Source organism: Epinephelus moara, chromosome 12 (genome assembly GCF_006386435.1).
Source record: "Epinephelus moara isolate mb chromosome 12, YSFRI_EMoa_1.0, whole genome shotgun sequence".
Lineage (NCBI taxonomy): Eukaryota > Metazoa > Chordata > Actinopteri > Perciformes > Serranidae > Epinephelus > Epinephelus moara.
In genome coordinates this window covers 16,209,456-16,233,681 of record NC_065517.1, presented here as the reverse complement: position 1 = coordinate 16,233,681, position 24,226 = coordinate 16,209,456, and the positions used below count along the sequence as shown (strand labels likewise).

The window sequence follows — 24,226 nt, the reverse complement described above, 5'->3', positions numbered from 1 at the left end:
AAATACACGAAACAGAAGAAAAAAAAATCAAAAGGTATACAATCAAGACCAGAACAAAACCTTGAAAACAATTGTTTGCCGAGAAATTCTAAAAAATAGGAGTAAAGGGTATTATGAGAGAAATGCAATAAAGGAGCAAAGACACCTCTGTGATATGATATGGAGTGATTCACACAAAAGTCTGTTTATAAAAGTGTGTTTTTAAAACAGATTTAAAAGATAAAACTGATTTTGCAAGCCAAACTTTCTCAGACAGGTCATTCAAAAGTACACTCGCCCTAATAGAGAACACAGTCACCTTTAGTCTTGAGCCTGGACCGCTGAGCAGCCAAAGGAGCCTTGCCTGAGGATCTAAGGCTGCGTTCTGGCTCATAGAGAGTTAGAGGTCAGCAATATAGCCAGGGGCTATGCCTTTCTGTGCTTTAAAAGTTATCAATGAAATCTTAAAATCAATTCTGAATCTCACTGGTAGCCAGTGCAGGTGTAGTAAGACTGGGGTAATATGGTCTCTACTTTTCGTGCCAGTTAAAATTCTATCTGTAGCACTTTAAACAAGTTGGAGATGAGAGATTGATTTTTGACTGAGGCAGGTATAGAGAGAGTTGCAATAGTCTTGACAAAACGAAATAAAAGCACGAATTACCTTCTCTAAATCAGCATGAGATAAAAATGACTCGATTTTTTGATAAATTTCTGAGTTGATGAAAGAAGGACTGCACAGCTGTCTTTATCTGCTCCTTGAAAGTCGGGACACTGTCAAAAATCACTCCTAGGTTTCTGGCCACAGGCTTTATATTAGAAGATCATGTGCCTCAATAAGACTGTTCCAGTTTTGCTATCATTGAACTGAAGTTTTAGGACATCTAACATTTACTATCCTTGAGACAGTTTTTGAGACTATGACACCAGTTGGGATCATTATATCTTAAGGGAAACTACTTTTTATGTGGATTTCCAGTCAGTGTTGATGTTAAATGTAGTTGACTGAAGCAAAAAACCTCAGTGCGTGCTTGCATATTGACAACAAAAACCAAGTTGGCAGTTGCAAAATCTGTTGTTCTTCCCATATCCAGTGATGTTTAAGTGACATAGTTGGAGGCAAGGAAGAACTGAAAGCCCTTTCAGCTTGGATCGGTATGTTAGTTGGGGGAGCGTGCTCTAGAATCCACTCAAAAACAGAACTACCTTGTTCTCTTTGCTTGTATTGCAAACTAGCTACCTTTCAAACAGAAAAAGTGGCATCCCAAAATATCAGAGCAGAGGATGCATTGGACGAGGACATATTTTTTTAGTGTTTTGGCCTGACTCAGATATTCAGCCGTATTTATTCGAACTACCATAGAGCTGAATATGAACAGGCTGAGGCTGTAGCTGCAGTCCTGCAAGAGGATATGACCAGCGGGGCCCCTCCAGAACCTGAGCTTCAGAGAGCAGCTCTTGTATTTGTCCGAAGAGAGCCACTGTGGTAATGTAAGCTGCCAAGTGCAAAAGAAAGGGTGCGCAGGACTATGCATGAAAGTTCTACTCCTCTCTTAAAAACTTGGGCATTTTAGTATTGTCCATCATTTTTCCAACCTAGATAAACCTGACTGCTTTCTAATGGAAGTTGCACACCCCACAGTCCAGCGCAAGGCAGTTCTAAATTTGTTCACAGTGGACTAACAAAGAAAATATTGATGAATCCCAGATTTTGTTTGTAGGCACGATTTAAGCCCAAATTTGTGCATACATACTATTTCAGTCAGGAGAGACAGTGGAATGAAGTAAATATAACATTTAATACAGAATATGAGTGTACAGATTAACAGATAATTTGTGCTGATTAAGATTCAACAGAAGTCTTTGGCGCTTGGACACCAAAGGGAGATATTTTGTTTATGAGGGACATCTGAGCAGCAGCAAGATGAATCCCCCCATGGAGTTCAGACTAGGTGGTGATGGGAGGTGGAGGGCACGCATGATGGCAGCAAGAAAGAACTGTATCAACAATGAGGAGCACTAAGATGATAGGCTGACAAAGAAGGTGTGATCTGTGATCTGATGACTCAATTGGTCTACCCAGACAATATGACCTAGAGATAGTGAGTGAGCATACGTGCAAGGAGTGAATGGCAGGGTAAGAAAGAAACTTACAGCCTGAGAATAAAAAGTATTGTCTTCCTGACTGAACTTTCGCCAGAGCTTCATTTGTGAATGAGACCCAATTAGAGACAAAAGATCAGAGAACTCCTGGATGAAATCTTGGTTTAGGGTTTCTGTAGTCTAGGACACAAAGCAAGGTAGCCGTACCATATACTCGGAAGCTCAGTGATTAAAAAGTGCGGAAAGGGGATATTTTATGTTATTTGTGTAAATCACCCTGACTAGATAGCCTGGTTTGATGGACATGAATAAAACTAGAGGGTGTCAACAATGGAATAAAATCACGTAGACTCAACCAAGTTTCAGTAATCACTAAACAAATTGAGATTGGAAGAGTTGATAAAATTGTGGCAGATAGAGGACTTGTTAAAAGGAGATGTAACATTCAAAAGTCCAACAAGGTCGGAGGTGGGAATGTAGGATCTGCTTCTTACCTGAAAGTGAAGTGCAGACAATTGCTAAAAGAAGGTTCATCTAATCATCTGCCAAGTATTTTTTTGAAAGTGCTTGATTTTTTCCAAACAGTTTCCAAAAACAGTTCCTCAGACAGTTCTGTGTAACAAACCATCTGGTGTGTCAGGTTAAGGATTCGGAGGCCTGAGAGAAATATTATTTTTTTGGTGTCATAGGGAATGTTTTTTTGTCATTGTGTTTGTTGTTGTCATTCTGTGAAAGTTAAAGAAAATGTCATTTATGAGTCACACATTTAACGTTCAACTCTACAATATAGAACATGCTGGATAAGAGTCCAGGCCTGGAGATATCTACATGCCCATACTGACTCAAATGTCACAGGGCTGACAACAGGAAGTCAGCCTAATATGACAAAGATCATCAGATTTACATTAAACTAGCATTGAGTCTACACTTGAACTTAATTAGTGTGTGTCTTTAGTGCCATATCGTGGACACAGGAAGTGGTATACAATTTGTAACAGGTCATTTCCAGCACCAAGCACTCAAAGCAGGAAACATATCTAAATTCTGCATGCAGTGTCCAACTTTGACATTGCCGCATTGACTGGCATCCGGCCAGCACCCCTGACCTGTGCAAATGTGCGAGGGCCTGTTCATCACTCCTTGCAGCTTTAATTAAATTTTTTTCTCGGCATTTCCCCAAAAATTCAACTCCAGCTCAGTGGCTGTCACTGTAAGTGCCAGCTGGAAGTTTGGTTCTTCTACTTAATTTATCACATCATGTGTGTGTGTGTCAGATAATTATTGTTGGGGTTGACTTTCAAACGCTGCAAGTTTAGCACAACAGATGTATTTTTTATTTGCTCAATATTGATTAATTTGACAAATAGTGATATTCAGATGGAATTAAATGGAGTGAATATACATTCTTAGAAAACACTCACAGAAAGTCAGACTGATGGAGCTTTGAAGTGACAATAATTTCTGTCTATCCAGCAGACAATTGGTTTAAATCAGATATTTATATTTTACTTTTTCTGTCTCTGTTTTCTAATTTCCATTTTCTGAGCCTCTTAGATCAGTAAAGGACAGTCATGACTACTGATGGAAGAAATAAAAGGTATTGAATGTTGATTCGCTCAGTTTAATTCAAAATATACTGCATTCTTCGACAACACCAAAAAGAGCTAATTTTGTTTTGTCACTTTTGTTGAATATTTTATTAATGATGTCAGTAAGAGACCCAAAACAGGCTTTAAAGCCTTTATAACCACACTTGCCCTGGAAGTGACTTCCCTTTTTATCCTGCTTTGACTTCACTTGACTTTAAAATACCAAAATGAGGTTTTGACATTGAGTCTTTTTCCTTCTTTTTTTTTGACAGAGCAATTGAAAAGTTAGATCTTTGCTCCTCGGCACCTGATTCTTTTGACACAGACTTTCTCTCTCACAAACAACGAGGCAGAAAAAAGGTTTTTCACCTTGAATCCTCTTACGTTTGATCCTGTCTTCTGTGTGTTGGCGGTTGACAGTTGAGGCTCACATAATGTACGGCAGCAGGGGCGCTTATAAGACTCACCGCATTTGCATCAAAGATCTGAACTCGCCGTCTCCAGGGTGGAGTAAAATGTTAACATTCAGCTCATCTCTTTGCTCTTCAAGGCCATAATGGGCACCTGTTCTTCAGTCAGAAATGGAAATGTCTATTGCAAAAGTTTGAGCTTTGAAAAGCCTGACAAAGCAGCAGTGATAAATGAAGCATTATACACCTCTGACATTCCTACAGTAGAGGTTGTGTATGAATGTGTGTGGACGCAGACCTCAGTCAGAATCCTTCCACAGAATGTGTAAGCATTTGAAACTGTCAGACTGCCTTGAGAGTAGGAGTATGTGTGAGATAGGAAGAGACTTTTAAACAGTAATTGTCTATAAAGAGAGCAGTGAGCTGTGGCAGGTAAAGGATAAATAAGCTGAATAAACTATTATCTTCATTATCAGTTAATCTGCTGCTTGTGTTCTCTTTTAATCTCATCAGCTGCAGTTTCTCAGTGTCCAAGATGTTTTTTTTAAATGTCTTGCTTTGTCTGACGAAAAGTCCAAAACCCATAAATATTCGATTTACAATGATATGAGATAAAGAAGAAAACCTTTATACCTTAAACCTGAAAATTTAGTGCAACTTTAAGCATCAATACATCATGTTGTCAATAGCTACAAAACAGGGCTTCGTAAACTGATCTTTCGCTAAGTCCCGCCCCTGAACACAGACTGGCCAATCATAATGTAGCATCAGGCCAGCTCAGACCAGGGTCTGACAACAGCACAGCTGTGCTCCATTGACTCTAATGCAATTGTTTCAGATTTCCTTCATTTTCAGGCTGGTGTTGTGGATGTGGAGCTAAATGTTGTGCCTGGGGCACGTCGTGTATTAATGATACTCATTACCTGCAGAGGTTGGAAAAAGATATACGTTTCTTCCCTGTTCCAAAACCAAAATCAAACCCTGAAAAGTGTAGGGTTAGCTAGCTAGCTACTGGAGATATAGCCTACTGAATGTATACACATGCTGCTTTTGCTTGTTAACGATTATAGCAGTGAATAAAGACCGAGCCTGCTGTACAGGAACCAGTGAAGGGAAGCAGGGAAACTTTGCTGATATTCATCCAGCTGTGTGTCATCACAGTGTGCACAGATGAACATTGTTTGACTTCCCCTGGAGTCCCTGCCCATTCAGTGGCAGAGCTCCGGGTGCTGGCAGCAGCACGGGGGCGAAGCCAAACACTGTTCATCTGCACACACTGCGATGCCACACAGCTGGTTCAATATTGGCAAAGTTTCCCTTTATATTCATTGTCTACATGTGTCAATCAGCAGTGATGTGGTGGTTCACTTTTACACTGTGATCTGTAGCCTATAGTTCGGCTTTAGCTTCTAACTATCTTTGTCTTTTTAACCTGTTGTTGCTGCTTAGTCAGTTTGACATCCTGGATATATCCTTCAAACACAGACTGTAGACCCCTCTGTCTGCTTCTCTCTGGAATCACTGTTTAATTTTTCCAAAAATATGATAATATTTCTTCAACAGGTGCAGTTAGTTACAGTGTGGGCTCCATGCTTACTCTGACAGCTTGACGGGCCATCACAAAGGGGCGGGGCTTAGCAAAGGGTCAATTGGAAATATCAAGACATGAATATGACATGAAAATATTTTTCCAATATCATTGTATGTTGCAATATATCAAAAGTATGCGCTATTTCAAATATATTCAGAAGTAGAAAAGTTCACTCAGTAAAGTGCAGATTGCAGTCAGTCTAGACAATTCTGTTCCAGGAGCATGTTTCAGAAGCTAATTTTAAAAAAAAAGTTTGTTGTCTATTTTTGATGTAGCCTGGCACATTGTACAGAGCAGGTCGAGTTCTCCTGCTAGAAGGCACCATAAGCTATGTGAAATATAGATACGATGCAATTATGAGGATGAATGTATTTTTAATAACTAAATTCCAGCCCAGTCTTTGATCCATGTCATTGATAGCTGGAGCTTTAATGGTAACTTTGTCTGTAGGCTACAGCACAACAAAGTAGGGAATAACAACAATAAATACAATTAAAACAGACAAAAAAGAAACCATATTAGAGTCAGGGTAGAAGCACAAATATCACAGAGAAATGACCAAATGCTTCTGAAACGCTCCTGTGGTATGATACCATGCGGCAACCAGAACAGAACAGGGTTGCAGCCGAACTGTGGTGAAGCTTCTTTACATTCAAGATGGCGGTGAAGAACAAAAATGGGGATTTATTCATCTTATATTACGCCTAACTTTAGTGGATCATAACATGTTGGGTGTGGAATTAATCTGTAGACGCTCCGGGCCAAAATTAAAACCAATCCCTTATGTGGATGTCAGTGTTTGAACCATGATGAAGGACAAAATGTGGCCTGCAACAGACAGTAAGATTTGTTGTTTTCAGCTGAGCTAATTTCTGGAAAACTTGCGGGCCCTACTGGCCGGTTAAGAGCAGTGAGGAATCAGCATACATTGATAAAATAAAACATATAAAACAGTCAACAAAATATGTTTCTCAATAATTGTGACTCACCACAACCACAGGAGGTCATTGAGCATACAGTCATATACATGCACGAAGAATATTAGGCTGATAGGTCCAGTAGTTTTTGAGATTAGCTGCAGACAGACAGATACACACACTCACATACACATGCAGACATACACATACACTCACACACAACCAAATGCATTATCCCCTAGGCTTACGCTTGGCTTAGATAATCATATATTATTAATTTATTGTTCAGTGCAAAGAAATGTGTTCTACACTGCAGAAACTTCAATAACTTTTTGATAGCTTAACATTATATGATCGTATCACCAAAAAATTAAACTGGAGGTCTGTGAACAGTAACACTAAATTTTCACTCATCTCTGCTGCAGAAAATTTAGTCTTCCACACACAGATATATTTCTGTGAGCCGGGCGATGTGACCTGACCTCTTCCGATTAATAATAGCTCTGAAAGCCTGTTAATGGCAGTAGAAAAATGAAGGAATACTGTGAGAATACAGTCACACTCACCTTTGCACCCACAACACTAATAACAGGAAAGCACATTTTGCCACGCTCAGAGAAAGAGCTGCTCTTGGAAGGACCTTGAAGGGATTTATAGTCACGGAAAGTACTGTACTCTATATGTACTTGTTTTTCTGCCCGAGGGTTTAAAAACAAAGGACAGCATGGATCCAGTCGTTTCCTGTTTTTATTACAACACACAAATTAGGATGTCAGTATTTTCATTAGAGTGTAGCTGAGGAGGGGGCGATAATAATCTAATATGTTTATGGAGCGTAAGTGGAGCTTGTTTGTATGCTTGAGCAGACTTGTGTCGTTAGTGAGCACAGTGGCTAATTATTGGCATGACAATTATAAAACGCAGTGAGTGCACTGTTGTTGTCTGTTTGGAAAAACTGGGGTGTGAAGCTCTGTCAGACTCAAAGCTACTGATTGTAGTCGAGTCCTAGTCAGAAGGAGCAGAGATCAACCAAAAAGAGGTTGGATTCTTAGGACCATGGCACTTTTATCACATATTGCTTCCTGCGAGGATGTGCACTCAGAGTAAATATATGGTTTTCAGCCAGCTCTCTTTTTAGAAGCAATTCTAATGGCATCTTTCCAGGTATGTTAATGTTGGTTCCCCACTTTGGTTCAGACCGAAATATCCCAACAGCTATTTAACTGATGGTAATGAAATTTTGTACATACATTCATGCTCCCCAGAGGATGAATCCCCCTGACTTTGGTGATCTTCTGACTTTTCTTGTAACACCACCATGAGGTTCACAATTGTGGTTTTTAGGGAGACGTTTCAACAGCTATTAGATAAATTATCCATTAGTGCGCAAACTCATGTCCCTGTCAGGATGAATCGTAATATCTTTAGTGACCCTCTTACTTTTCATCTAGTGCCAACATCAGGTCAAGTGTTGTACTCATCTAATACTTTTCAATACATCGCTCAATATTATCATTGCTACTTAGCAAATGCTAGTAAGTAACATGCTAAACTACAATAGTGAACTAAACAAATATTATACCTGCTACTGCTACTATACCTGCCCGAAGATATACTTGATTTTAACTATGCACTCGTGTGTATGATGGCTGCCTTGAATATGTGCATCCATTTGGAGCATTGGTTGTGCACATCCTCAGAAACTGATGCCACGTGCATGCAAGATGCAATACACACATGAACAGTAGGGGCAGTGTGACATACACACCCGCCATTGTCACAACGTGCTTAATTTTGGGGCCTTACATACCATCTGTGATGACGCCGCTGTGGCTGTTTCTGCTGTGATCTCAGAATTAACAATATAGCAACATGCTCATGTGCTGCCATGTTTGTTGTTTCCATCCTGCAAATCCAGAAGTTCTATACAGTCAGAGTTCTCTGGTGTGCTCTCTAACGAAATCTGCCATTGACACCCATAGCCCATAGGGCAACTGTGCTTAACTACAGCCTCACGGAGCTGCTAGCATGGCTGAAAACCTTTTTATTTATTTATTTTCATTCAACATTTTGCTTGTTTTCACAAAAATGTGTTACTCTGTGCTTTCTGCGGCAATACTCAGCAACTTCTTTTGTGACTGACTGGCAGGACTGTTGGCCCTGTACACTGCTACTACTACTACTACTGTTTTTTTAAGTTGTGATATAAGTCAGAAAGATCGGAGAGGCTTTTCTAACTTAAAGCTTTTGCACAAATTGGAAATTGTATACATCTACTGACTTGTTTATTATCAGTTGGAGAAATCACACTGTGATTGAGTGCGGAACAAGAGGACCGTAACTGCTTTAGATGCAAGTTCTGTAAATCATTTCGCTGTAGATACTGTAGTGCTTTGTGTTGTGTTCACTAAGGACAGGTGGAAAGCTCCGGCTGAGCCACTGCATTCATATCACTGATCTGAACTCAGTCATCAGCTGGAGAAATAACACATTAGCATGCATCTGCTTGTCTCTTTGTCCCCTAATCCCACCTCAATATTCAACACTGCTGTGAGTTATTATTTTTCACTCTCAAAGCAAACATGTTCCAGAAACATTCATTTAGTAAAGCTGATAAAGCTGAGTCAGCAGGTGAAGTTACTATAGACTGAGGACATATAGAATAGAGCAGAACGTGATCATACAGCTGTATACGAGTTTGGGTAATTAAACCGTTCTTTAAGGAGGCAGGCGGGTTAAAAATAAAGTCTGATCCATAATCTTAGTCATGTAAATGTGAAGATAAATGGGTACAATTTACATGGACTCTATCTTCTTAGACATACTTTTTTGTCATGTTTCCATGGAAACAACACTTCTAAAAAGCATAGTACAAATGAGACATTCATGTCTTTGGGGTCCTTTGTGGAATATATAATTCAAAAACTCATCAGTCTATGAAGTTTTTTTTTTTCTTGCATATATTTCACATTCAGGTCGGTATCAACCGTCACATGCAAGACCTACTCATTTCAGACATTTGTTCTTATGTGATACGCACAAGTGATTTAACAGAATTTGTGTCATCTATTGATTTCCCTGCACCGAGGGTCCTCACAGGGAAAAAACAGCAAAAGCTCTTGTCTTATTGTAACTAGATTGTTGTATCTCATACATTTTGGGGGGCACTGGAGAAATTCTGTTGGGTTTAAAATACAGCAGCAACGGCTTTTATGTTGAACCACACATCCACCTGTTCTGAAATACAGGACCCATTTCAAGGTTCTGCTGAGCTTGGTTAAAGCCTTTACAAATCAGCCTTCATCTTTTTGTGAACTTTCAGCCCTGTTGTCTGCTGGCAAAACTCTTAGTTCCTCTGACTGAGTTTTTCTGGTCATCTCCTGGTCAAGATTTAAAAGCCAGGGGTGACTAAGCTTTTGCAGGGTGGTTTCAGGGCTTTGGAAAAGCTCTCCAATTACCTCAGCAGCGTGTCTGTATTTTAAATGATGTTTAAACACCTACTGATAATCTGCAGTGTTAAGTCTGTATAATTATGGCTCTGATTATTGAGTTCTGGGTTTTTAAACTAGGAAGGTGCCATTCAAATAAACAGTCCTTATTTTTTTCTCATTTGCACAAACTTGTCTTCTATATTCTTCCCAGCCTGTGCTTTTTTCCTGTTGTTGGTTCATAATTTAGTAGTTCAACACTCTTACTTGTATTTTATCATGTTTATGTTGCATGCAATTTTTTGTTTTGTACAGATTTACGTAAATGTAAAAACTAGTACAAACATAAACTTCTATAAATGAATACTTTAGTATATTATTTCCCTCAAACGATAAAGTATGTTAAAGAGAGCTCTGAAGATTGATGAGACTGAGAGAGAGACATTTTATATTTGACATATTTGATTTATTATAGGGAGAAGAATAATTGTCTGAAACATGATTCATTAGTTGTCAGAAGCATCAAGTCGATCGTTCAAATTACAGTATAATTGGGGTCTTTTTCACCTATATTAAATGTTAACCACTAAGACCTGGGCATGGAGGACTTTGTAATATTCTCCTGACAGTTTTATTCTCAGTAACAGTGAGATTCAGCAATGTGATCCTGGAGATCACGACTCGACTTTCTGTCTTCCCACAGATGTGCCTCCACTGGTTGACTCAGTGTTTCTGGAACTATCTGGACTGGACAGAAATCTGCCACTACATTACCACCTGTGTGGTGATGGGTCCTGACTACCAGGTGTACATGTGCGTGGCCATATTCAAACATCTGCAGCCAGACATCCTACAGCGCACACAGTCCCAGGAGCTGCAGGTCTTCCTCAAGGTGAGATGCTACTGTGTATTTTACAGCCAGAACATCCTGTCAAACTGTGCTAAAAACTCAGCTGAAGGTAACCTTGTATAGTGGTGTTGTGGAAACACAAATATTTTTTTAAGATAGGGCTGCAGCTAACTTTTAATTTTATGACATGTATTTATTTTGAATTAATCCTTTTATCTATTAAATGACAAAAAATAGAAAAAAAACCGGCCATTCTATTATCACAGAAACTAAGGCAACGTCTTTAATGTCTAGTTTTATCCATAGACTATTTAAAATAATGTAGCCACTGCGATATCACCCACTCCCATTTTAAAGTCTTGAATTTAGCATTTTGGCCATCACCATCTTGGATTTTTGGAGCGAGAAGTGATCGTATTTGGACAAGAGGATGGCACTAACCCTAATGCTAGCTGCTAGCTTGGTTTTCACGGTGCATTTACATCTAATCTTAAAACCATCAAAACAAAATGTTCGTACCAGAAAAACTAAACATCCAACACCTGAGAGAGTTTTTTAGTATAACCAAACAAGACATTTTTGGGTAACCAAAATGTTACAGTTAACTTCCATAAACTGAAAACACACTTAAATAGCAACAGCTTGAGTAACTTTAAGTTTTAATAAAATGTAAACAGGTGAGTTATTTAAAAATTCATCCCCGAAGCAATTACTGAACGGGGAAATTAGCTATTGAGACCAAAACCATTTTACCAGGCTGTTAATATTTCTGCTGTAATATTGGGCATTTGGGATTGACTCGCTAGCCTCAAGTGGCCATTAGAGGAACTGCAGTTTTGGCACTTTGCATTAGCTTATTTTTTTTTAGCCCCACAACTAAGGTTGGTCCTCACATTGGAGAAACTGTAAACAGGGTTATTTGATATTTTTGCTCATATAGATCACTGAAACAATCACTCATTTATCAAAATACAGTGATGCTTACTAATTTTCTATCAATCAACTAATTAATTATTGAACTACACAGTGTAATGCATGAGTCTTTGATACAGTGTTGTGACTGTCGCATATGCATGTGTGGCCAGAGAGAGTATCTTACCCTTCGATGTAGTCTTTGTTTTCCCATGTAATCTCATCGTTGCAGAGTAAGGGGCCGTACACATGCTCCGTCTTTACCGCACCACGCTCTTTATAAGTGTGTGGGCCTATCGTGCGTGAGACAGATGTAAAGCTCTGACAGCTCTGCATCAAAATTACCAACTTTCCCATATATTTACCACAGACTGATGTCTATGGAAGACGGGAAAGATATTTGTCAGCTGTGATTGGTTCTTCCTCGTCACATGATATGCCATGCGCTACTGCTGCATTCCAAAAGTTGAACTCAGTTTATCTCAGGGTACAGCCGTCACTCTGCCGTTTGAGCGCGCCTGTCATGTGTCCACATTGAAAACAATGAATTTGAGCGTGCAAAAATGGCAGCATGTGTACAGTCCCTAAGGCAGCTTCTTTTTACAAAGTCTGCACTCAGATCACTCATGTTTGCGTTATAATGCTTTATTAAAAATCAAGGCTTTCTTTGGAAGAAGCACTCCCTTATTGCAGTTTAATAAATTAGGAATACTTCATTATTTGGGCTCATAAATTGTCTGGATTTAATATGAGAAGTCTTATGCAGTTGCTGCTGTAAGACCTCGACTGAATTGTTGAGCTCCCCTTTTATATTCAGCAGTCATCCATGATTCACATCCATAATGAATAAAAAATCTACTTTTAGAATTTGCTCACAAACCTCCCTGTATAGTGTGTTTTGCAGGAAATATACCATGAAAAGAAGCCTGGAAGTGAACACATTTTATTGAAATAAATTCTGCTCTGTGAATTGAATGAACGCTGAATCGAAGAGTGACCCTAAAGATTTCACCAAAGGTCTAAATTTACAATCTCCGAGACATGTAGTTCTACCAATATCCAGAGCAACATTAAACAGCAGCACTGTGATTGAGGCATGGCTTGACATGAAGCACTCATCATCATTACTCATTAAGCATTTCAGTCCGTCTTGTCTCCGACTGATAGCTGTGGTGTTAACATCGCCATGAGCCGCCGCTGACAGTTTTTGTGAATAAAAGATCAGTTATGGAGGCTTTATCTGAGGAAGCTCTTCTAATGAGCTGTAGCATCAGATATTGCTACAAGAGACGGCTTTGAGACAGTGTGTGTTTGTGTGTCTGGATGTTTGTGTGTGTGTGTGAGAGATAGAGAGAGAGAAAGGGGGGGGGGGGCTTACAGGGGGGGGGGCTTACACAATCCTCGTCCTGGGCTGAACTGTTGAAAGTTTTAGACATGCCGATTTGCGTCCAACGGCCTTATCTTTCCTCTTCTCTGTCTCTCTCTGCGGGAACAATGTGAAGGCATTATTTTACTCAGACAGATGTGGTATTAGAGGATTTTTTGAAATATTCACACAGACGCACACACACACTTGCACCCTCTAAACTTATCCTGTCTCACCAGGGGGTATATCTATATTTCATCTAAATTAAAATTTGAAAAGGCAAATGACTTGTTACAATCGTTTTGAGTCTAGCTGGTGCTTAACTGCAGTGGAGCTGAAGTGGTGAGAGGAAAAGGAGACAGAAAGAGACAGAGGTTATATGTCTGCCATTGATTCTAGGCGACATGACACCACAAACCAAAAGAAAGACATGCATGAAGCCTTCATACTGTAGATATGATTAGGTTTAATCAGGGCTCTTTACTTATATTTGTATTCTTTTTCTGATGTTTGTCAGATAATTTCAGATGAAAGGGAATGACAATTTATGCTAACTTAACTGTTAAAAGTCCCTTTCCACTCAAAAATGTGTTTTTCTTCTGATTATGTCCCCTGAAATGTCTGACCCTGACTACTGACTTGTAGCTGTGCATAGTTTGTCACTAGGGAGGTGTTTTCACATTCCTCTACTGAGGGGGGCGATGTTGTCTGTGCACTTCCCAAAAAAGTTAGATTCAAACATACTCAGGGCAAGTTAGATTCGGGCTGAATTCAAATGTCCAGACCTTGCCACACTTGCAGACTTGCGTACTTCCCCTGGAACTCTGGGAGTGCTGAGGATAGTCCAAATCCACCATTCAACCAGTCCACAAGGGGCAGCAAGCGGACTTCCAGAGAGTCCACTTGGGGTGCAGAATTCACCAGACTTAAGTGATTTAATAACCCACAATTCATTGCAATATGGACAGGATGTTGTGGGTTTTTTTAATTGCTGAAAAAAAGAAAAAAAAATACATGTAATGTGTAAAATAGTTTTTTGATAGTTAGGCCTATTAAATGCTAATTAACGTGTGTAGGCCAGAAATAATATTCAACCTCTGCCTGCGCAAACTTTACATGATGATATTGCGAACAACTGACATCCACTAGAGTTCAGTCCGCAAGTTGTTTGTGTTCAGTCTAGGTACATCACTAGTATGAAACTCAGTTGATGTTTAATACAGGAAACACATCGACATGGGAACAACTTCAACACAACACCAGTAAAGAGACCTGAAACCTCCAGCACAGTGAGGACTTGTCAGTACAGAGAGATAAGTTAGCATTAGCATGATGAAAGTGTTGACAGCAAACATGGTAGAGTGTGCAGTTTTTGGATGTAAACTGAACGGTTGTGAGCACACTGTAACATTGTAGCAGTATTGTAGAGCAACATAAACAAATAAAAGATGGTAACTACACTTACCATACTGATACGTCTGCCGGTCGCTAATTTTTGTCGCACAACAGACTCCTCTTCTGAGATTGGAGCTGGACTTTAAAATACTCCAAACTTAAAAACTAAACTAAGTCCAATGTGGTATCATTTAAACAAGCTGCAGGGACTTCAAGAAGAACACTGCTCAGGATAAAACTACCTCATAATTAACTACTTGTGTGTGAGAAAAGTAACAATCGTAGTAAATAACTGGCAAATGAGAGCGGAGTACATAACACCATTTACACAAAAAATGCTCACGATATTTACACACATAAGAGGCAAGAGACTGTCTGCCACTTTTAGTCTGTATCTACATTGTTTTGGTGTGAGTTACTTTGTTGTGAACAGTTTCATATATGAAGTATTTCCTTTCTACTGAACTACACCTGCCAACTGTATAACCTAGCAGAGGGCAGCATGCATCTACTGTCGGCACAGCTAGGTAACATTACAGCTCAACCAAGAAGGACCCCATTCGTGTTCATATCTTGGGCTGTCACAAGCACGAGCCTCTCGTCCATGAGTAGATGCACTCTTCCTTTTGTACGGTAATGTGGTTGGCAGGTGTAGTTTGACAAAAGAAAATACTTCTGACATGAAACTGCTCACAACAAGGTGAGATGTGGATTATCTTGAGTAAGTCCAGTGCCATCTAGTTCAATTATATTTGAGAGAAAGCAGACATCTCTATGGCCAATATCTGTAACACAGGGTAACTCACACCAAAACAATATAGACTGATAAATGGCACTACAGGTAAGAGGTAAAATATGTATTTTTGATTTTGGGGTGAACTGTCCCTTCAACATCTTTTCTTCTTGAGCTAGACAAAACTGTGAAAACTGTAAATTTACAAAAAAAGCAACATACTGATGTTGAAATCTGAAGACAACACATTCATTGGAGCTTTATGTTGTGCACCATTCCCGTCTTGTAAGTCAAAATTTTTCTATCATTGCTCATAGCAGCTTTATTTCAGAACAATAACTTCTGTACTCTGTAAAAATACAGTAATCCATTATTTTAAACGTCTAACCAAAAAAAAGGACTGAGTCAGCCTGCTATTAAGAAGCACTTACTCTAATATGTTATTTTAAATAACCAATGAAACTCTAATGTTTTAAGAAATATTCCTATTAATTTCACCTTCTATGCAGATCCAGCCTCATTGGATATTAATACCACTCATCTGTCATGTGAGGACAGGCTTAAGACAACGTAGAAATCTTTGGTAATTAATGCATTAATTAGCGTACCTAATGATCTCATAAGTGCTAATGGTTAATGTATCTTGAAGATTATGGGGAACATTAAGCAGCTCCTGTCACCTGTTCAGCATGAAAATGTCCAACTGAACATCACAGTATATTTTGTTCTAAACTTAAGGGATCCACATTAGTCGGGATCTAATTCTTACACACTCAACGTCCTTGCATCTTCCTTTTTTCACCCCACTTAATTCTCCCAGAGAAAATAACAGACCAAAAATACTCTCCCCAGTGATTTCCACTGCTTATCTCTACTCTCCTTCACGGGTTTAACTGTGTCAGCAGCCGTTTCCCGGTGCGATAAATGAACAGGCGAAGCAACTTTTAGTTTTGATGTTTCTTCAGGATTAATCTCACTCTGCAAAAACCCTGGCTCAAATAAAGAATCTGACACGTGGGAGACTTTTTATACTTACTGTAGTGTAGCACTGTTATGGTTTGACAAGAAGAAGAATGGCGGTACATGAAGCATCCGGCTGGGTGTGCAGGACTTTCACACAAACAAAATATGGATTTAATAGACTTAGAGTTATGTAGCTGGTACTGCTGACAATAAACCTACACGTTATTAACATCAGTATATCAAACAAGTCTAGAGTGTGACCTCTAATTCATAATACCTTTTAATTAAACTGAGATTTTTCTCTTTTCTCCCTGAAGTGTGTTTTATGTAGTGATACATGGTTTGCTGGAATAATTACAGGAGCAGAGTCCTCCATCAGACTGAAAACTCATTTCTCCCTGACGTTACTGACTCCCTTCTGAACGATCACCCCTCTGTAGTCGCTCTATTTGCTCCTATTAAATAATAAAAACCTAGCGCTCCATTTGCTCTTAATCTATTTCTTTTTTCTTTTTTTTTTTGCACTTCACTCCTTTTTTAACATGCACAATATTACTTTATTAAGGACACCAAGATCCTTAAGTCTCTGTTGATTTAAGACAGTCGTGAGATGATTTCTAGGGTAGTACATCAGAAAAAAAAAACTAAATTTGGGTACACAAAATAATATGATTTCTGACTTTTCCTCTAATCTTTGCTTCTTTGTGATGTGCTGTATAGTTTTACCTGTTCTGGACGATAACAATTATTCAAACAAAACAGTCAAAGCGGGCAAAATCTTTGGTTAACTTCTCGCAACTCACTGCCATCTGCCCTTTGACACAGGGCCACAAGTAGACGTTTCTTCATCTCAAGCAAAAAGTAGTTGGAGACCGCAGATCTAAGGGACTGAGGCATTTTTACGTCATGGCTTGTGCCTTCCATTGACTATAAAAAAAATGGACGCAGCTACAGTGATATCACCCACTGATTTATGGACTCCTGTTTCGAAGCCTCGAGTTCATAATTTTGGCCATCTTGTTTTTTGGAGCCCAAAGTGATCATATTTGGACGAGAGAGTGGAGCTATGGAGGATTGAGTGGAGTGACTCATGGACTGTGGTTATACCGCAGAGACAGCCTGTCACTCAAAGTGGCCATGCACTTATATATGTCTTATTTTTAGCCTTAATTAAATGTGAATAGTTGAGTTATAGAAACGGGAACTGCCCATTGGTCTGACAGCCCATTGGTCCAACATCCCATTGTTCCGACCATATTAAACCCATTGTTCCGAAGTCCCGTTGTTCCGAAATCATCATGATGCCCTGTGGTTAATGTCTGGTTAGGTTTAGGCACAAAAGCCACTTGGTTAGGGTCAGGAAAAGATCATGGTGTGGGTTAAAATGAAAAAGAAAGTGACAAACACATAAGCCGTGAGCCTGCTTCGCCTCAAGCCTTTCCCAGCTGACCCAGAGCCAGCGCACCATCAAGGTAGAAATACGCCCGCCGGGAGCCGTTCAGCACCGCGGACCATCGGACTAATGGGATGTCAGACCAATGACATGGACTCATATCAACACACTCCCAGCACAGTTGGTATAAACAAGGGACCTAGCTGTAGAGACCAAACCATGTTTTTGTACCAGGCTGTAAACATGTTTATTTCTACTGTTTGACTCACTTCTGGAACCAGCCTCAAGTGGCCGTTCAATCAAGAGAGATTGACGAAAGAAATAAAGATCTAGTTCAATGCGGAGTTTAAGTGTACAGATTAACAGATGAGTTGTGCTGATAACATTTAACAAAAGTCTTTTGTGCTTAGACACCAAAGGGCAGCAGCAAGATAAATCCCCCCTATGGAGTTTAGACACTGGTGGTGGCTGATGACTTTGGTTGATGACTAATGAGGCGAAATACAGCTGCATCCGAGAGGACTAGGGGGTGACAGGGAGGTGGAGGGTACGCACGGCTGCAGCATGAAAGGACTGCAGGTGGAAAAGAGCCGTATTTAAAATGAGGAGCAGTAAGATGATAGGCTGACTGAGAAGGTGTGTCGCTGTGCTATTGGTTGATTGTGAATCAGCTGTAGTACACAACTGACAGCACCGAACACTGACAGCCAGAGATAGAGCGAGAGAGTGAGCATGCAAGCAGGGAGTGAATGGCAGGGTGAGGAAGAAAGTTCCAGCCTAAGCATGAAAAAGTCTTCCTGTCTTCCTGACTGAACTTTCCCTAGAGCTAAAAATGTTTGTGACTTCTGCTTTGGCTTCATTTTTCAGCCTCGGAGGTCGCGCTTGTTGCCTTCTTATAACGCAGCAAAGTTTACATTTAACCTGTTGTGTCAAGTTTAAAATGGCTGAGTTTTGAGTAGTTTAGCCAAAGCAGTGTTTCATTCTCATGTTGTTTAATTTTAAGTGCTCTTTCACTTAAAAAAGAGTATATAGCCATGCTAGCCGCTCCTTGAGGCTGTATTTAGGCACAGAGGTACTACTGTATGAAATAAACGCTAACAACAGCATGCTAACATCACTAAAGTCAAAGGACTTGTTTTCTGGGGCCCAAATTTCATGGCAGTCCATTCAATAGTTGAATAGTTAAAATCTAAGTGTGGACCTGCTGGTGGAGCTGGAGGAAAAATCAGAGTATGTTTCAGTCGGGCCAAAGTGGTGCACTGACAGACAACATTGCCATCTAGCATAACTGCAGGGATAACAGAAAAGTCAGAGGAAATTATATAATTTTGTGTTTAAGGAATAAGCTTTTGATTCTCTCCCATGCTCTTATTAATGTTGTGACCACTCAGATTGTGATGTGATCACTTTATTGTGTCCCGACCTCCAGGTTGGGAAACATTAGTGTGCGCTAAATGCAAGACAGGTAATGTTTTCATTATGTGTGTGAAAATTTTATGAGAGAAGGAAATCAGTAAACAGGATGAGTCTCTAACCTTAAATTGTGCTGGCAGTATGGTCTGTGTTCTCGACCTTGTCAGCATTATTTACCTGCAGAAATAAAACCTTAATTAGATTCTGATGAAAGAAAATTAGACTGCTGACAAGTTGCACAAGTCAATAAACTCTGGTAGTTTTATTTCTTTCTTTTTTTTGTTCTTAAAGCCTTGGCCTGGATACTGACAGAGGTTGAAATCATGATGTTTGCTGGGTGTTGTTATTCTGAATGCGTTGCGTCCTCTGGGTGCAGCGTTTCTCAGGCTGCTAATTGATGATGCCACTCACAACATAATGCACAGCAGGTCACAGTTATTTGCTCTGTTGCAGTGTTTGCATTGCCTATGAGGTCGGGTGGTGTCATCACGGATGCATACTGTAGCTAAGGCAGCAATTATGGCAGCCATAATTAAAATCCTGACTGAACAAATGAGCCAAATAAAATGTGATTTTGCCTGGTCTGATTCTTGTCTCACAGACAGTTGAGATACTGCTGCATGTTAAGACACGTCTTGTTATGTGTTTACCTGCGTGGTGAAGATGCTAGTACTTATTATTGTTTTGCTTTTCCGACACGTAAAACCTCATTATCTGAATGCTAAGCAAGGATGTTGTTTACTGGCGCGATGCAGCATTCGATTCCCAAAGATTTAATTTGATTTCCTGTGACTTTGAAATAGATTGAATGCAAAGCATTTTAATGAAAAGATTATGTTGAGTTATTCACACCTCACTTCCTAACAAAGTGACTGATAATAACATAACACACCTTCTGCCTCAATACCAAACCATTATCTGTCTGCAAACCTCTGCCCCTGTGCCTTGACACTTAGTAAACGATAATTCAGATTTACTCAGTGGAGGAAATTATCAAAGATTTCAAGGTAATTGACAACAATCTGTTGTAAAAAAGTAATTTGGAAACTTATGATGAACTTTTGTGTTCTGTACTCTTGTGAACCGTAAGGTGATGGCTCCCAACCTGGGGGTCAGGATCCTTAAAGTAGACTTAAAAAACTTAATTATCCCAGGATTATCAGACAAAAACCTTTGACACAAAAACTTGAAATATTTATTTATTTTTTCTTTTTAGACTTCATAAAATCCTTTAAATGAAACGACCCAGAAGTATAAATCTTCTTCGGTTGAACGGATGTTCCTTATGAGGCCATAGTCCAAGGCCAGTAGTCATTACTTCATTCTAACCCCCAGATTCCACCAGATGCGTGTGGGTTGCATTTGCGCTCTGGAACGGCAGCGGAGCCGATACGTTTCAATTCTCGTCAGTGTGTGTGCTTCCACCGGCTGTGGCTGTGCTGCGTTCCGGCTCTGTCACAGCTGCGGCGTTCCGGAGCCCTCCGCAACTAATACGCAGGACTTCTATTTTTGCCGGACGCCGGAGCACAACGCAGCAATTCAGCACAGAGCAGATCGTGCGGGGCAGGAAGTTGTGCACAGAAACAAAATAAAACATCTGGTTAATTAACAGTGTTCACGGCGGATCATATTTGCCTGCACTACACCTTGAAAACATCCTAATGGGCGGAGGCAGGCCTGAAGTCAACAGGTCAGAGGTTTTCAGACGTCATTTCACCCTGTTGACACCATGGACAAGGAGATGTTAATCATGGAGGTGCACCGAGATGTCTTCCTACTACTCCTCTGGTTTTGTGGTTCTGTTTATAGAAACTACATCTTGTTGTATCGCACGATTATGCATGAATTCGCGAAATCTCGTGGGTCCTCGTGACTCCCGCTGTCTGGCAGAGCTGCACCGCTCCACACAGCAAACGCAGCCGGTGGGTGTTGACGGACGGCGGAGCACGCAGCGGATAACCAGCGCAGCCGTTCCGCAACGGACACACATCCAGTGGAATTCCAGCGAAACGTACCAGAGGCCGAGATATCCTGACTTTTAATCCTTACTTTGGGTCAAACTCCACAAAATTGCTGCATCCTACATTCCAATAATGCCGCCTATCGCATGTTTTTGTCACACCTACTTTGCCTGGGACATTTCTATTCCATTCAACTCCATGCCTACAGTTTGTAAAGCAGACTTATATAATATCATTATAAATGTGTCATCCTTGTGCTCAAGTCAAGATAACCCTGATGACTGATCACTGTGACATCATCAGGGATGAGATTTTTTTAACTCCTCCAGAGCTACAGACGACATTATACAACTGTTTTCAGAGGCTGTGTAGAACAACCGTATTGAGTATACAGTACTGTCCTTCATCAATAAAAACAATTGGTGGATTGCCCCTTTAATTTGGTAGCATTGATAACTCTATCAATTCCTCTTTTTTACCTGCAGGAGGAGCCAATCCAGGGCTTCAAGGTCAGCGACTACCTGGAGCTCATGGATAGACTGGAGCGCAGCTACAGACACATTGTTCTCACCGACATGAAAACCATCCGTAACCCTGTCGAGTAAAAACAAGCTGAAAGTCTCTGTGTTACACAAGTAAGGACAGATAGTTTTAAAGTGGACATTGGACAACTTTTAATCTGCCTTAAAGTTATTACAGCTTGGTTAAGATTTTAGCAATATTACACAAGAAGGTGTGCTTTACTGTCTTTACTGGCACAATGGTGATGCGGCTTGACCAAGGCGCTTGATTCAAACATTACCGGACAACTCCAGAAGGTTAGAAAGTCCAAATCTCAACATTTATTTATAAGATATAGATGTTTTTTGTTTTTTTTCAAACTTCACATGTTTTTATTCAACAAAATATTCTGCTTCAATTCATGTTTGTTGATGTTCAGCCTATTCAAAAATAACATTTTCCCTATGATTACAAAACTGTTTGCTCTCTAGGCGCCTGGCGGTTTTGCTGGAGCGCTCTGAACTCCTTGAGTTGAAAACACTTTAACTCAGAGCGAAAAAGCCCCCACGTCATGTCTTTTTTCGTCATCTTTTTTCCCATTGTCCAATCGGATGATTTTAGAAGCGGGCCTTCTGTGGTAGTCATGACAACAAGTTTACAGTTGGTAAACAATGGAGGAGAAACTGGTGGTAGCGGTTGCTGGATACCCAGAGCTGTACGGCCCGACAATAGACAGCAGGTTGTCAAACTGCCCCGAGTCATCCTAAAACATGCCTGAAACTGCCATTATGGAAGTAAAGCTCCTTGACCACCTGGTGGTACTCCCCATGACCCACCTGCTATTTTAGGATCTCATGTACCCACACAGATCTCTGTTTCCCTGTGCCCAAAAACTATTTACTGACAGCCTCTCACCCTCAACCAGAGCTACAGCAAGTACCCTCTGCCTGTATGTTTTTCTGTCCAAGTACCAACATACAGTATCCATCCACTGAAGGGTCACACATTAAATTGCCTTCAAAGTACAAACAAGAACATGCTAAATTTCTAAAAAGTGTCTCACTTGTTACCAAATCACATACTTAACAAATCTGGAGGGAATTGAACCTAGGAATCTTTGTGAAATTAAAGGATAATCATGGTGATACTCGTGTGTGTGTGTGTACATATATATATACATATATATATACATATACATATATATATATTTTTTATTGTTAACAAATCAACAAAAAGACCAAAACCAACACTAATTGATCCTGCTAATGTCCCACTACTGTAAACACTCAATGTGTATTAATGATAATTAATATGCATCAATCTGCAGATGAAACTTTTCCAGAACATATGCACTATTTCTGCAATGTGTCCCTGTAAACCGGTGCGAATGATATCTTACGAGAAGTTATGCACACGGTTTGTATGATATCTTATAATTCAGCACCATGATATCCTATAAATTATCACCCCTACCGGTTAGGTTAGGTTTAGGAAAAGAATCATGGTTTGGCAGCATCATGTTGCAGACCTAATGCGACGCAGCAACTTGACATACATAACTTAAAATAACAGGACAGGACAGGACACAAACAGTGCCCTCCATAGTCAAAGTCCTGTGTTTGTTTGATCCAAACACAGACCCAACTGCCTCCCTGTGTGGACTTTGTCGCTCTTTATACTACTTGACCTGACTTCCTCCTATGCTCCTATAATATCAAAAGGCAGCTTTTAGCATATAGGTCACGTGATCACAGCCTCCTGCCTCACAATTATTTCGGTTATATGTGAATTATAGAGCATTTCTTTTCATAGGTGTAAATACTAGCAGTTAATGAACCTGCACTATTCACTCCTGTTTGGGTAACGTTTTCTAAAACCTTCAGTGCCCAGCTGTTTCAGGTAATTACCAAACCTTTTTTAAAAACCAAAGCTAATATTCTCGACACATTTTTAAAGATTTATGCCCTTGATAGGAACAAAGGGGCTTCTCGTTGACGAATGAGGCTTTGGAAGTCGGAAAGTATTAAGAGACTGAATAACACATTGTTGGTGTTGGCCTTTTCACGGGATTTGCTGATCATTTGAAACATACAGAATACCACCAGCCTTATCCTTTGATGGAGTTGCAGGCTACATCCTTTCTTGCTACAGTGCAAAATGTTACCAATAATTTAACATCATTTTACTGTGTGTACCTGTAAGAAGTTGCACATGACATTACATGACTGAACATGATGTAAATACTGTATGTGATGATCGTGAACAACTTGTTTGAAAGATCACGTTTTAATTCTGTATTTATTTTTTCCTACTGTGTAAATATCTAATATGTTTTGTACGTGTTCAATAAGATGTTATTGTACTAGCTATTAAATGAAGCAGTTGCTTACAGCTGTGAATGGATTTGGATTTGGCGTGAAACAACAATCATGTTGCACTTTGTATAATATAAAGTGTTTGTCTAAATAAATTACCAACCTTCTGAATGATCTATTGCCTCGGATTTCCACAGTATCAGATCCTCTACAGGCCAGCAGAGTGTGACCGTCTCATGGCTATGACACACATCATTAATGCCAGGACACGCAACAATGCATCAGAGCCTCTCGTGTTTGTGTACTTATGCAGGTCTTTGTATGAAAGATGCATGAGGAAGGTTCCATCATTGTGATAAACCCTCATTAGTAACCACAGCCTTTTCTCTGTCTCTCTCCCTCCCTCC

At 39.9% G+C, this 24,226-nt stretch overlaps 1 protein-coding gene across 1 annotated transcript in view; it reads left to right on the top strand.

The window, feature by feature from the left end:
* tbc1d32 (TBC1 domain family, member 32) overlaps positions 1–23,969 on the top strand; it is a 105,823-nt gene extending 81,854 nt beyond the window's left edge. The window contains exons 33-34 of the mRNA XM_050057898.1: positions 10,721–10,909; positions 21,489–23,969. Of these exons, the coding sequence (XP_049913855.1) occupies positions 10,721–10,909; positions 21,489–21,608 (309 nt within the window). The 3' untranslated portion in view covers positions 21,609–23,969. The remainder of the gene's footprint in view (positions 1–10,720; positions 10,910–21,488) is intronic.
* The last annotated feature ends 257 nt before the right edge of the window (positions 23,970–24,226 follow it).